The 15,039-nt window shown below is 45.0% G+C and overlaps 1 protein-coding gene and 1 long non-coding RNA gene across 6 annotated transcripts in view; one reads left to right on the top strand and one right to left on the bottom strand.

Annotated features, from left to right (window-relative positions):
* Window positions 1–12,968, bottom strand: part of LOC142836063 (uncharacterized) — a 67,875-nt gene extending 54,907 nt beyond the window's left edge. For 2 of the 3 annotated variants that reach the window (XR_012907991.1, XR_012907989.1), the window contains exon 1: window positions 12,917–12,968. This is a non-coding gene — a long non-coding RNA (uncharacterized LOC142836063). Of the gene's footprint in view, window positions 1–11,871; window positions 12,257–12,916 lie in introns of those variants that run through there. The other variant, XR_012907990.1, reaches the window with a different exon arrangement.
* Window positions 11,334–15,039, top strand: part of Ints6 (integrator complex subunit 6) — a 79,362-nt gene continuing 75,656 nt past the window's right edge. For 2 of the 3 annotated variants that reach the window (XM_075950074.1, XM_075950073.1), the window contains exons 1-3: window positions 11,334–11,910; window positions 12,241–12,318; window positions 13,144–13,293. In XM_075950074.1, the coding sequence (XP_075806189.1) occupies window positions 11,800–11,910; window positions 12,241–12,318; window positions 13,144–13,293 (339 nt within the window). In that variant the 5' untranslated portion in view covers window positions 11,334–11,799. The remainder of the gene's footprint in view (window positions 11,911–12,240; window positions 12,319–13,143; window positions 13,294–15,039) is intronic. The other variant, XM_075950075.1, reaches the window with a different exon arrangement.

The raw sequence follows: 15,039 nt of genomic DNA, 5'->3' as shown, positions 1-15,039 counted from the left end.
TCTTAGAAAAGTATTTGGGGGTGGGGCTGGAGAGATAACTCAGCAGTTAAGAGCACCCCGGCTGCTCTTCCAGAGGACCCGGGTTCAATTACCAGCACCCACATAGCAGCTCACAATTGTCTGTAACTCCAGATCCAGGCATCTTACACCTTTACACCAGTGCACATAAAATGAAGTTAAATAAAAAAATTCAATGTTAAGAAGATTGTGTTGGGACCGGACGGATGGTTCAGTGGTTAAGAGAGCTAGCTCGCTGCTCTTCTAGAGTACCTGAGTTTAGTTCCCAGCACCCATATAAGGTGGCTCACAACTGCCTTAACTCTAACTTAACTCAGGGAATTGGACACCCTCTTCAAATATACACATTCATCCACATAAAAAGAAATAAAAACAAAATCTTATAAGTAAACTCGGGATACAACACTTTGTTTTCTTGAGAGAGGGCTAGTCTCAGTATGCAGCTTGGACTTCTCTCAGGCTCCTGGACAGAGTGATTTTCTGGCTTCAGCTTCCTGAGCTGCTGGACCAGTCATGAGTGGCCATGTCTGACCTTTCAGAATCTTTCTGTCAACTATATATCACTGTGAATGGTGGAAGTATGAACTGGACCTTCTCAGGTGAACCATTCTGCTGTATGTAGGAAGAGCCCTTAACATGCATGTCATAACTCTTCCTTTGAGAAAATTTCGCCAAGAAAAATACTGGAAGTGTTTGAAGCTGTTCCTTTCTCTGTCTAAAGTTACTTCCACTGTGAACTTCATGTTATTTTTCAAGCCACCACTGCTGCTGGAATACAGTAACCACCTCCTGATGGTTCTTGGCTCTGCTCATTCTTCTTCAATCTACTCTGCTCTAAAATGAGGCTCTGCTCGGCATCCTCCAGTGGGTTCCTGTCCCACAAGGAGCTGAATCCAATCATCAGCAGTTTGACACGCACTAGTTTCAACTCTAGGGCCTTAGAGTCTACATTGCAACAACGTTCTGTTCCTCTCTGGCCACCTCTCTCTGGTCCCTTACACATACAAGCTCCACTCCAAATTTAGGGTTGTTACAAGATTTTTTTTTTTTTGTCGTCGTCATTATATACCTAGCTTGTTGTCTCATTGCTGTTGGGTGGTAATCAAATGTCACTTTCTCAGCGGGTCCTTTTGTAAATATCCCCTTTGCAAATATAATCCTCAGGCCTCTACCCCACACTTTAATTTTTTTTTATTTTAAGTGTATGGATGTTTTGCATGCACATATTACATCACATGTATTCTGGTGCTTGTAGAGATCAGAACAAGGAACTGGATCCCCTAAACACGGATGGTTGGCGATGAGCCACCATATGCTGGGTCATCTACAGGAGCAGAACATCCTCTTAACTGCTGAGTCATAGTTCCAACTCCTGCTGTTTTTTATTCAGTGTGTGTTCTGGTGTGTGTTTGGATGTGTGCAGGTATGGATTGTTACTTTTTTTTTTCTGCTATAAACACCATGACCAAAAGCCACCTGGAGAGGAAGGGTTTATTTCATTTTACAGGTTATACAATCCAGATCTGGGTCCTCTGCAAGAGTAGCAAGTGCTCTTAGCTGCTGAGCCAATCTCTCTAGTCCCCTCCACCTTATTTTTTTTGACATAGGGCCTCTCATTGAACATGAAGCTCACTGGATTTTTGTCTGTTTGTTTTTTGAGACAGGGTTTCTCTACTGTAGCTTTGGAGCCTGTCCTGGAACTTGCTCTGTAGACCAGGCTGGTCTCGAACTCATAGAGATCTGCTGCCTCTGCCTTCTGAGTGTTGGGATTAAAGGCCTGTGCCACTACCACCCGTCTGGAGCTCACTGTTTTCACTATCTTGCCAGTGAGTCCCTGGGATCCACCTGTCCTTCTTCAGTGCTGATTACAAGATTGTGCTACCATGCCTTACTCTTACACAGGTCGTGGGGATTTGAACTCGGATCTTTATCTTTGTATGTAGCAAGCACTTTAAGTTCTAAAGTCATCTCTCCAGCCTCTTGCTGTATTTTCCTCTGGAGCACATATGTACCTGATGTAATATATAGTTTAGAGCTTGTAAACGCTTGTCTGCCTTATAAATATGGGTAACTTGTTCATTAATGAATCTCAAACATTCAGAGTAGCAGCTAGTATGCAGAAAATAGCTATGGAATTATTACAAAGATTTTGATAGGATCATTTTCCTTTCTAATTAAAAATAAAGTTATTTTTAATACAATTTAATCTGTTCAGTTTTCCCTCCTTCATCTCATAGATTCTTCGTACTTCCTCACTCTTCCAGCACCACACCTTCTTTCTCTCTAAGAAAATAGCATACAAATAAAAAAGATAAACAAGAATAAAACAAGATGAACAAACTAACAAACAAAAGAAAATAAACTTAAGAACACAAGAAAGACATACATAAGCACACCCCCCATACACAAACAAAACTTTTTTTTGCCTGTGAAGAGTTATTTATTAATTATTCCACAACAGTACTAAAGTTCATAACAAACCAAAGGACCACAACTAGTCTGAACCGAAAGAACGACAAAATAAGAACGGATTTCCAAAGATCCCCTTTGCCCCGGGACCAGCTGCCTACTAGACTGTGCTAACACTTCTATTTCCTTTGCTCCTTCCAAACTTGCTCCTTTTTCTCTTGACTTTAAGTGCTGTCCCTTAATCCTCAACCCCTACCCATTCTCCCTGTATTCTCTACAAACACAGAAAACCTCCCCCACATCTTTCCCTTGGGTGTAAAAGGTCTAAATCATCGACTTTCCCTTATTTATTTATTTATTTTTCCCAAGAATTACTTATTTCAAAATATAGCATATAAAAAATATTTTTCATGTCTTATGTCGCACAGTACACCCCAGCCCAGCTAGTCACATGTGGGCTGAGTAAACTCTGACTCCTGCTCCATACATAAAAAGGCATGGGCTGACTGTGCTTGCCTGCATATCTGCCAGTGCATACCCGGAATCTGCTTGTGATCAGCTAAAGAACTTCCAGAATTGGCTAATGGTTGTATTGCTGCCATTTCTGTTGGTAGAAACACCATCAAAGCCCAAGCGCCCGCAAGGTGAGATAAGAAAGGTTGCAAAGAACTCCAAGTTCTACACATGTATTCTTTGACTGCACAGCATCCTACTTCAAGGCTTTATTTTATATAACCTCGATGATAAACAAAAATTTTAAAAATTCAAAATATAAACCATATTATACAAGCAAAAGATCAGTAAGGTACAAAAAAACATTCTCCAAAGCAATATGAGACAAGAAAAAAAATCTCCAAAAATACCTTTTAATTTTTTTGTGTTGGTCATTTACTGCTGGGCATGGGACCTGCCCTCAAATGTGGTTTGTATGTGTAGTAAGACTCCCTTGGAGAAGCTAATTCTTCCTTTGTGAGAAGTTGTTAATTGGAGTCCTATTATGTCTGGAAGGCACTGTTTCCTTGGTATCATTCATCCCTTCTGGTCCTTACAATTTTTCCACTTCCTCTTCTGCACAGATCGCTGAGGCTTAAAATGAGGGACTTGATGAAGACACCCCATTTAGCACTGAGTGTTCCACAGTGTCTCCCTCTCTGCACATAATACAGCTGTGAGTCTCTGTGACAGCTCCCATCTTCTGCAGGAGAAAGTTTCTTTGATGATGGCTGAGTGAGGTCTAGAGGAATAGCCTTAAGAGTCATTTTATTGCTACATTTCTTTGTTTTGTTTTTGGTTTTGTTTTTTGTTTTTTCAAGACAAAGTTTCTCTGTAGCTTTGGTGCCTGTCCTGAAACTAGCTTTTGTAGACCAGGCTGGCATCGAACTCACAGAGATCCGCTTGCCTCTGCCTCCTGAGCAATGGGATTAAAGGCGTGCACCACCACCGTCCATATTGCTACATTTCTTTAGCAGAACAATAGCATTTGTTTTTCTCTTAGGCCCGTTGTCTATCTAGTCTCAGGTTCTTGGCCACCAGAGCAGAGTCAGGCATGGGTTCCATCTCAGGAAGTAGGCCTTAAATCCAATCAGATAGAGGTTGATTACTCCCAAAACATTTGTGTCATTATTGCACTAGCAATATCATGCAGGCAGATAGAAGAACTGAATTTCTCCTCTGGTAGCATGCGGAGCATCTTCCCATATCATGAAACCAGCCAGTTGGAGTGGACGCTCTAGTTAGGTACCATCTTCTCCATGCTCAGTGAGATATGTAACCATTGTCTTCAGCAATAGAGTCTTACCATCAACTGATGGAGAACAACAGCCTGAGTAGCTTGGGGGTTTGGGCTTCATCTCGATTAGATGTAAACCTGGCACTGGAAGTTTAATTCAGTGGTAAGGGTGTTTAGCTGCAGCTTTGTCTTCCCCATTATTAGATGGTTTAATCTAGATTTCTTTCATATATGTATATATCTTAAGAAGTTTCTATGGTAGTAAGTTTCCATAGAACCCCTCAAATGGGCCTTAATGTTAGTGGTCTCTCCCTGTATTCCATCCCTCACTTCCATCTTTTTTTTTTTTTTTCGAGACAGGGTTTCTCCATAGCTTTTGGTTCCTGTCCTGGAACTAGCTCTTGTAGATCAGGCTGGCCTCGAACTCACAGAGATCCGCCTGCCTCTGCCTCCCGAGTGCTGGGATTAAAGGCGTGCGCCACCACCGCCCAGCCCCCACTCCCATCTTCCATGCCTTTTTCTGTTACCTTCCAGTCTCCCCATTATCCTCCTCCCTTTAATAGAATGTCATGTTTTCCAGCCTGGCCTCAAACTCATTATGTAGCCTAATCCTCCAGACTCTACCTCCACAGTGCTGGAATTACAGACATATACCATCAAGCTAAGTTTATGTAGTGCTGGGGAATGGATCTAGGGCTGTATGTATGCTAGGCAAGCGCTCTACCAACTGAGACACAGGCCCTGAAAAATAAATCCAATAAGAGGGATGTTTTCTTGTTCTTTTCCTTTTATTGAAAGTAGATTTTTTTTTTCAGCCAGGCGGTGTTGGCACATGCCTTTAATCCCAGCACCCAGAAGGCAGAGGCAGGCGAATCTCTATCAGTTTGAAGCCAGTTTGGTCTACAGAGTGAGTTTCAGGACAGACTCCAGAGCTACACAGAGAAACTCTGTCTCGAAAAACCAGGAAAAAAAAATGAAAGAAAAAGAAACGAAAAAGATTTTTCATACAATATATCCCAATTATGGTTTCCCCTTCTTCCAGTTTCTGCCCCCCTTCTCCTCCCCTCCAGAGCCACTCCTTTTCTGTCTCTCATTAGAAAAGAACACGTTTTTAGGTGATAACAACCAAAGATGACAAAATATAATAAGATAAAATAAAAACCATAATCCATCACATTGAGAAGGCAACCCAACCAAAGGAAGAGTTTCAAGAATTCGACGGCAGCAATGGTTCATGCCTTTAATCCTAGAACTCAGGAGGCAGAAGCAAGCAGATTTCAGAGCTTGAGGTCAGCCCGGTCTACAGAGTGAGTTCCAGGACAGTCAAAGCTACAAGGAGAAACCCTTTCTTGAAACACAAAACAAAACAAGGAAGAAAGAAAGAAAGAAGAAGGAAAGATGGAAAGGAAGAGAGAGAGAGAATCAGAGAGCCACTCATAAAATACTAAGCTGAAAGCTAGAACATACATGCGAAGGACTGGTGCAGCCCTGGGTCAGCCCTGAGCTTGCTGCGTCAGTCTCAGTGAGTTCATATGAGCCTTGCTTAGCTGATTCAGAAGGCCTTGTTTTCATAGGAAATTAAACTGTGATACGTCCATGAATGGAGAAGCATGCAGTTATTAAAAATTATATTAGACACAAAAGTAGAAGGGATCAGTGGGAGTTGGGGGGCAAGAGAGGGTGATGGGGGTGAACATGGTACAGATACATTATATACAACTAGAAAATGTCATAATAAAACCCAGTACTATGCATAATTAATACATGCTAATAAAAACCTTTAAAATTACTTTAACATTTAAGGATTAACACTATGAGCTACACATGGTGGTGCCCATTTTTAATCCCAGCACTCAGAGGTCAGAGGCAGGTAAATCTTTGTGAATTTAAGGCCTGACTGGTCTGCACAGATTGTTCCAGCCTGCCATGGGCCCCCATATACCTCCCAAAGTGCTCACAATATAGTAAGTAGAAAAAAGAAGAATATAAAGAACTCTGATTTTATTCTGAATATAAAGGAAGGAACATATACTAAAATTCTATTCTTAGTTAAGTCACTGGGTAGTGAGGTTAAAATTTAATTTTTTTGTTAATCTTTTATATATTGAAAAACTGTTGACAATAACATCTACTTTCACGTTAGTTCCTTTTGGTGGTGTTGGGGATTGAACGGAGGGTCTCTCACAGATGAACCATGTGCTATATCTACACCCAACAATCACCTCTGTCTTCAGGTTTAAAAAAAAATTCTCAAAAATTATAAAGCTTTGAAGGGAAAATGCTGCTTCTTGCTGTCCACTCCAGTCCGAACAATTCCCCACTTGATCTAGAGGACTGATTTGCACATCTTCCTTGGCGCTGATTATATCCTGCTAGTACTATGTATCTTTATTTCTCCTCTTCTGCCACATAGTTTCTGAAGGCAAAATATATTTATTATTATTATTAGGGTCTAAAAGACTTATTTTCATGAGTTATTTGAAAGAAAAAACACGTTTGAAATGTTTTAATAATCATGAATGATATTTATATAGGGTTAGCAATACAATTTTCATGTTTTTTTTCATGACAGGTTAAAAACAATTTTTAATATATATTTTGTTGTTGTTGTTAAAAGCAGGGTCTTACTATGTACCCCTGGTTATCCTGAAGCTCACTATGCAGATTAGGCTATCTTGAACCCAGAGAGTTCTACTTTTCTCTGCCTTTTGAATGATGGGTCTAAAGGTGTAATTTTTTTCCTAGCATTTTTTGAGGACTTACATAATGTGTACAGCCAAAACTAAGCTTCCTTTTATGTATATTATCTTATTACCTTAGTTGCATAATTTCATATCCAATTCTATGCGGTTACAATTTTCTTATGTTCTCAACATCACTATCATGATCTAAAAGGAGGTAGACCAGCAGAATGCTGAGGAAGTGGTAGACAGTCAAATGCAATTGTGTTACATTACTTCTGTGGAACACTGGGTTCACCTGATTGTTCTATTTGGATGTCTGCTGCTCAATTTCTTACAAGAAGACATAAACAATGCCTAAGGTCTCAATGACAAAATGAGGTTTGAGTTCACCAAAGCAAACTCTGGGGAAGAGAACCAATGGTTTATTGGACTTCTTTACACACGTGAGTGGTTACTTACAGGTGTTTGGGCATCCCCTCAAGCCTTCCTGGGGTTAGATATACTCTGGTCCCTTCCGTGTGCAATTAAAACGGGGTAGGGCATAACAGGTGGTAGAGAGTAGCTGGACAGTCAGGTGAGGGTATCTTGCCTTCTCGGTCCCTCCATGCTGGCATGTAAACCATAAGCAAGTCCAGCTGGGATGATCTTCTGCACTGGAGTGCAGCTGAATGCCCAGATGTGGGGGCTACTTGGCTTGGAGGACAGTCACTCACGACAATGGCATATCCAGATATCAAAAGTCAAGTTACTGGCACACAAGTTATTTTAAAAGTGTTACCCTGCTTGGTTTAAAGTGATTTAAAAATTTCTGGTTGGCGCCTATGGAAGACTATAAGACACCAGTTCTTAATTCTGTTCTGCTTCAACATCTTGGGCCTTGCTTAAGTCAGAGTCACCATGCTTTCTGTTTTCCATATAATCATTCTCTCTGAAAGAGCAAGGGCATTTGGACTATACTCCCTCTTTTTAAAGAAATTGTATTCATGTTTATGACTGTATCATGTGTGTGCCTGGTGCTCATGGAGGCCAGAAGAGGAGGATGGATTCTATGGAACTGGGGTTACAGACGATTGTGAGCTGCCATGCGGGTGCTGGGAAACAAAGACCAGCTCCTCCCCCAGTATGGCTCTGACTAGTGCCCCTCAGAAACGGCTTTCACAACGTGCAGCACAGCCCTTGCCGATACCAGAGTCTGGCACTTCAGCGACACCATAGCTATTTCTTCAGTTGAATCTTGGGAACTGCTCGGCTTGAATTTAGGGGCCATATTTTAGGAAAGTAAGCCTAAATATAAGTAGACGTCTTCAAGTACCACAAGAAGAAAATGAATGAAGGAGAGATTCACTGTGTTCATCTGTTTCCTCCAGGGCCAAAGCTCGCTGAGGTATGGTGGCATTCTCCAGAGCCATTTGTGTTCTTCTTCTAGCTCTCTCCCCTTTTGCCAAATAAAGTTGGCATTGTGTACATACTGCCACAAATCCACCATACGGACTGGTGATCACATTTAGCATTTTTTCCCTCTATTTATCTTTTTTAACAAATGCAGTAATTATAAGGGTATGTGAAAAATACTAGCAGAGGCCAGACAATAAACATGTAGTATCATGTATGTCATGGTGTATATGGGAGGGGTGCATGCCACAGGATGTAACTGTGAAGGTCAGAGGACAGCCTCACGGGGTCAGTTTTCTCCTTCTGCCATGTGCATTATGAGAATCAAATTGAAGTTGCCAGGATTATGAGGCAAGTGTCTTTACCTCCGGTGCCATCTTGCCAGCCCTAAATATGGGGTTAGTAGTCAGCACTATTTAAGAGTAAGCTGAATAAATTTAAAAAACCTGGAGACCAGGGCCCATCCCAATTCAAATTCAATTTTATTACTGTGCACATGATGTATGTGACACGCAGGCGCAATGTCCAGCACGTGCAGGTCAGAGGGAACTTTCGTGGAGTGCGAGCTCTCCTCCCTTTAAGTGGGTTCCAGGGAGCCAAGTCACCAGGAGACAAGTGCTTTTACTCTCTCTGCCATCTTCCGAATTCCACTGATTCGTGTCTTCCTCTGGGCACGGACTTGGTGCATTATGTTTTAAAGCTCTGTAGGTAGTGCTGCTGTGCAAGTCTTGGCTAAGAACTGCTTTAAAACCATCATCAACCAATCACCAAACTATGACCAGGAGTCACTTCAAAATCAAGGTGGCCCATTTCACAATTTTGTCTAAGGACTGATTGTGAATGTTTCCTGGTTTCTCACTGTGTATTTGCTGCTTATCTCTTTCCTGTTCCCTTGACGGCCTTGTCATTCAGAACTTCTGGACTTCCTGGCTGAAAACGTGATCTTTGGTCTCCAGTGCCATCACAAGCACGAGTTCTGGTTAATTGCTTTGGGTTAGTTCCCTGGACTTGGCTCTCCTCTTTGCAGAAGTGTCCTCCACACACCTCCATGACAACCCTAGGGTGACAACCTGCTAACCGCACTGAGCCAGGGAAGAACGGCCACGGTGCTACTGTCAAGTGATTTCAAACAACTGACTCCTTGGATTTCCTGCACCCCTCAACAGAACTGAGCTAAGACAGAGGAGGGAATTTCCTTCAGCGGACTAAAGGTGTTCTGCTGTCTGCGCCCAGCGACCTTCCTGGCGGGGCTGCTCTAGCTGTGGCCGTCAGCAATGCTGCTCTACCTTCCTTCACACTTCTAGTGGCCTGATTTTTTTTTCTTCTTTTTTCTCACCGGCAACCGCTGCTTCTTTAACTCACACTGGACTCACATCATTCCACAATACACAGGAAACAGACATTCTTATGGCCCATAAAGAGTCTGTTTTCAGATAGGCAGGGCCCACACACACCTTAAACGCCTGATGAGAAAATGAGACTAACTCTATGAAAATTCTGCACTTGCCTGGAAAGAAAAAAAGAGAAAAGCGGCATGCATGGCTGTGCAAGCAACTTGTCATCAATCCCTGAGCAGGATCTAGATTCTCAAGCAGTACCACACACAAACCTTGGAAACTACACAATAGGTTTTTCTTCCGGAATTATAGCAATCATCTTCTGATTTTCAATGTCTATGTTTTTAGACTCCTTGAAGTCAGGGCCCTCCTTTTATTTATATATTAATTCCCATCAGCCCTAGGCATAACTAGTCTGCAGCAAATATTGGCTGGTAGTTCATTTTTTATAGTCTGAGTCTCTAAGAATCTCATGCTTCTACTATGGTTCATTCCTACAAAACAGCACGTTACAATTTGTCAATAAGTTAAAAACTTTCCCCTAAAATATTAGGAAAAGCCCAAACAACAAAGGCAGAACCTTTTTCTTTTTTTTAAAGTGCCACAAGCATGCCACTTCGGTTGCCCAGCACGCCAGAATTTCAGCATAGAGAAAATACGGAACTGCAGGGCCGGTGGGAGAGGCCCTATAAATACCTACAGTCTAACAAGGCCTCTATGTCCCAAATTCAACTTGTTTATCAGCAGCGTCCTTGCAGTTTTCCAACTACATCTGAGAACAGTTCTACGGACTTGCAGGCGCATAGTGAAGACTTGGGGTAATGTGACATGGGCCGAGAATGGTTTCCGACACAATACTGGCAGGGACTGAAAGGCGGGTTTCCGGGAAACCTATTCTCTGGGTCACCTGCGCAACGTGGTCATCCTTTCCATTTTAAAAAGGGCAGTGGACTAGGATTTGGCAAGTCCCTTTTATTTCTTAATATATTCTAGTGCCCTAACGCGAGCTGAAGAGGGAACTTGGCTGGGGAGGACAGCGCGGTTCGCTTTCCTAGTCCACATTTGAATTCCCCTTAGTGTTTGCAGGGATGGGTGAGGCACTCCAGGATTGGCTTCCTTTTCGGTGGGTCCTCTGACCGGCTGCAACCGGAGCCGAAGGACTGGCGGGGGATTAGGACCAGGTCATAAACAACCTTTCACTTCCCCTCCCCCGCCAGGCGCCCCAGGCCGTCCGGGGACCGGGCCTGCTCCGGCCGCGTGAGCCTGCGCGGTTCCCCAGCCCTCGTCGGTTCACTCTCCCCAGCCCTGCAGTCTCAATCACGACCCAGAGCCCTCGCCCACAGCCTGAGGGCGGCTTCCACTTCCCTTCTCCCAACCCTGTCAACCGCGCACGAGCCCAAAGGCCGGCCGCCCTGACACGCACGCCTACAGCCGCGGCCGCCCAGCGCGCCGACACAGTCCCCGCCCCCCGCCCGCGGTGCTTCCGCGGCGTGGCCCCGCCCCTTCCCGGAGCCCGCCTCCCGGCGCTCGCCCCCTCCCCGTGCCCCGCCTCCGCGCGTGCTCAATAACTGTCCTCTAAGTCGGCCTACAGACTTCCCCCGCCCCTGAGCTGTTTGAATATGCTAATGAGGCTCTGAGGCCCAGCCAGTAGAGCGGCGGGGCTGGGCATCACGTGATGGGAGTACGTGTCAGGGGCGGAGCCTACGTAGCCCCTGCCCGAGTTAAAACCGGAGAGTGAGAGAGAAAAGCGCTTCAGTAGCGAGAGGGGCTGAGAAAGTGGTGATACCGCTGGGGTGCGGAGGGAGTCCCTGAAACTTCTCCCAACAGCCCCAGGGCCAATCTTCCCTCAGCCCACTCCCCTCTTCGCCAGATCCCTGCTCCCCACTCCCTGCACTGGGGGTGGGGTGGGGAACTGGGCCCGTCTCCCGCGGGGACACACACAGGGGCCGGGAGTGGGGACGGGACCCCCCCAGGCGGGGGGCACGGACGGACAGACGTCCGTGCGGCCGCCCCAGCGGGCAGGCAGGCCGGAGGCGGGGGTACGACCGGGAGGACCTGGGCTAGGGAGTTTCCTCTCAACTATCGGGGGAGAAACTCCCCACAGCCGGTGTTTTCCTCCCGGGGGCCGCGTTCCCCGCCCCGCGTAGCGGCGGTTGCCGCCGCCGCAGCCAGTGCCTCCACCTCTGCCATCTCTTCACCACCTCGGGCCCCGGTGTCCCCGGCCAGCACTATGCCCATCTTACTGTTCCTGATAGACACGTCTGCCTCTATGAACCAGCGCAGCCATCTGGGCACCACCTACCTGGACACGGCCAAAGGCGCGGTAGAGACCTTCATGAAGGTACCGACTGACCGAGCCCCGGTGGCGACCCCGACCCGGTGGCCCACGGGGGGCAGGGCGGAGGGGGGGGCGGTGGGGCTACTGCGGGCGCCGCGGGCGCGGGGACCCCTCCCCCACCGCGCGGGCGGGCGAGCGAGCGAGCGGGCGCTGGGAGCGGGCTCCGCTGGGCCTGGCCCATGTGGGGCTACTGAGGGTGCGGGGGTGGGGGGTCGGCGGAGGGGTGGCCCTGCGTGTGCGGTACTGTGGGGGCGGCCAGCGACCCTTCTGCCACTGGTAACCTCGCCTCTGTGCTTCCCTCTCTCTCCCTCCCGTCCCCACCCTGGCCCGCAGCTCCGTGCCCGGGACCCTGCCAGCAGAGGAGACAGGTATATGCTGGTCACTTTCGAAGAGCCGCCCTATGCTATCAAGGTAACAGCCCTCGCCTTCCCCCCCCCCCCTTCCCTTCCCTGCTCCTTCCTAGCTCGCCCTCCCCGCCCCCCTCTTCATTATGCTCCCCTCCCCCACCGCCGCTCCCGCCTCCAGGTCCCTTTCCCCTGCGGCCTCCCACCCCTCCCCAGCTCGGGAGCGCCGGCGTGGTGGCAGTTTCTGGCCCACTGCCGTCCCCTCCGGGTCCGGCTCGGCCTGGCGGCGGAGGCGCTACGATCAACATGGCCGACATTTCCCCTCCGCGGCGTGAGCGGCAGCAATGAACTGTGGGGGATATTTATTCAAGTTAGCCCGAGTGACAGCCGGGCCCAGCCTTGCCTAGCCCGGGTTTGCATTAAAAGGGAGAATCAGCCCAAGCTGGCAGGGAAGCCAGGAGGGGGGCCTCGAGACTTGGTCATCACAGAGTGGAACTAGGAAGGCCACCGATTGGTGGGACAGCTGTGGTCAACTTAAGAAGTCCTGCTGCCATCTGCCTTCCACTAGTACCTTCGCAACACCCACCCCTTACACACTTTGGAGGATGTTATGTTAGCAAATTTCCCAGTCAACTTATTAAAGTATTAAGACTGTTGTTACTTACCAAAAGGTGTAGGGCAAGCAGGTTCATTCTTGGCCACCTATGGAAGAGTTTCCTCACCAGAGACAACAGTTAGAACATGTGACCCAAGCCTTATCAATCAAAAGTGAAGTTAACTGTACAAACCCGAAGTGGAATACCTGCTTGGTGGACATCACGTTATAATCGGTGTCCGTGTGTGTTCGTGGCTTCAAATGATAAAAAAAAAATTCTTACATCTTTCTTTTCAGGCTGGATGGAAAGAAAATCATGCAACGTTTATGAATGAACTGAAAAACCTTCAGGCAGAAGGACTTACGACTCTTGGCCAATCCCTAAGGACAGCTTTTGATTTGTTAAATTTAAATAGATTAGTAACTGGCATAGACAACTATGGGCAGGTAGGTTGAATACTAAGGTAGAAAAGAGTTGTTTTTATTATGTGTATAAAAACACAATCCAGCCCAAAAGTATGCAACGTGAATAGAAGTATAAAGCATAATGAGGTTGAAATACAGTGTGCACACAATCCAAAACACCTAAGGTGTATAGTTTTTCTGTCCCTCATTTCCCCCTTTAAATGTATTTGCATTCAGAATTTGAATCTAAATTCTTGGCTAGAACATTGACATAAATTTGGTTTCAGCCCCTCAAAGTTCATAAAAGACATAAAAGGGAAGTCAATACACCAGTCTGAAACTATGCTCCGTGTAGGCACATATGCACCTATTGCGGTGAGTCACAGCTGCTGGTTGACTTAGCAGTTGTTTCTATATTAGTAAAGTCGTTGGAAGAAATGACTGTTAGATTAGGGTTTATCTTAACCCAGGTAGTATACTTGGGAAGGTAAGATTTGTCAGGAGCGTAGTAGTTGGTTGACTACATTCAGATGTCTCTAGAAGCACATAATATTAGAAGTTACAGTAGTAGGAAGTAGCTTCTGACCTTTTAAAGTTTAAAATTTCCAAACCCTTGGAAAAATGAGAAACATAAAAGCTTGCCTATCTACCTGCAGCTCCCTAAAAGTCCCTCATCTGTGAGGATGAGACAAGAGCTTAAATTACAAGTCATTCACCAAGGAAATGTGAAGTGATCCATTATAACTTATGCTATTGCTATCCTAGAAATACAAGATACCAAAGAATATGTAGTGCTACACACATGGAGTAATACCACACCCAAGGAATTCAGTATGCAAAGCACTATTACCATAATGCTATATTTAGGAATAAGTGTTATATACTTTTCCCAAGTTCCATAATGCACAGTTCTCATGAATTTAGAGCACTTCAGGGAAATTCTTTCCATGACTTCACAAGCTATATGCTTCATTTGGGGACAGCTCTTGAACAGTTAACCATCTTTAGGAATGGTGGAATTGAGTCCTGTAGCATTTGAAGTATGCTTTACAAGTCAGACCTCTGAGCAGCATTTCCACCGTTTAATTAGTAAATACTATTTTTTATTTCTTGCTGTTGCTTTGCCCCTTGCTAGTCTGTTTCTGTAAAAGCCTTTCCTATGTTGTGTGTAGTACTATTTTATCATTTAGGATTTTTCTCTTTGCCAAGTTTTAAGATCCATTCCTTTATTTTGTTGTCAGGTTGTGAGGTATAGAACTATCATTTTCCTATTATTCTGTGTCACATTTCGTTGAGGGAACAGTATTTGGTTACACCCACCTTCATCTACATACTTTAAACAGCAGAAAGTCCTATAGGAAAACAGTTAACTGTGGAGAGATCCAGGGCATTGTGTGCTCACTCTTGTAGGAAGTTTAAGGTTGAAGGCAGAGCTCTTGTCAAAGAGCACTTTGACCTGGAGAAGGAAACCTGGAGATTGGGATGTTCTTACCGACCAGGGTTTATATCTCGTAAGAAGGAAGGATAATGTGTCTCAGTTATTTTATTGAATCAGCTAGGATTTAGGAAGTAGTGGTAATGGTTTTTGCACAGAATGAAACTAGCTTCGAAATAATTAAGCTACAGTTTCTCAATAAATGGAAAAATTTTGAGTCAGTTTTACTTGGGAGAAGACATTCTTTTGGATTTTTCATCATAAAACCATTTTTTGTTTATTTAAATATCTGATATTTCCTATTTATACAGAAGTTATCAGAATTTTGAATAATTGAAAATATTTAATCTAAA

The sequence above is a fragment of the Microtus pennsylvanicus genome, chromosome 15, assembly GCF_037038515.1.
Source record: "Microtus pennsylvanicus isolate mMicPen1 chromosome 15, mMicPen1.hap1, whole genome shotgun sequence".
NCBI classification, from domain to species: Eukaryota; Metazoa; Chordata; class Mammalia; order Rodentia; family Cricetidae; genus Microtus; species Microtus pennsylvanicus.
Note: the sequence above shows the minus strand (reverse complement) of the source record. Positions and strands in the feature narration are given on the sequence as shown.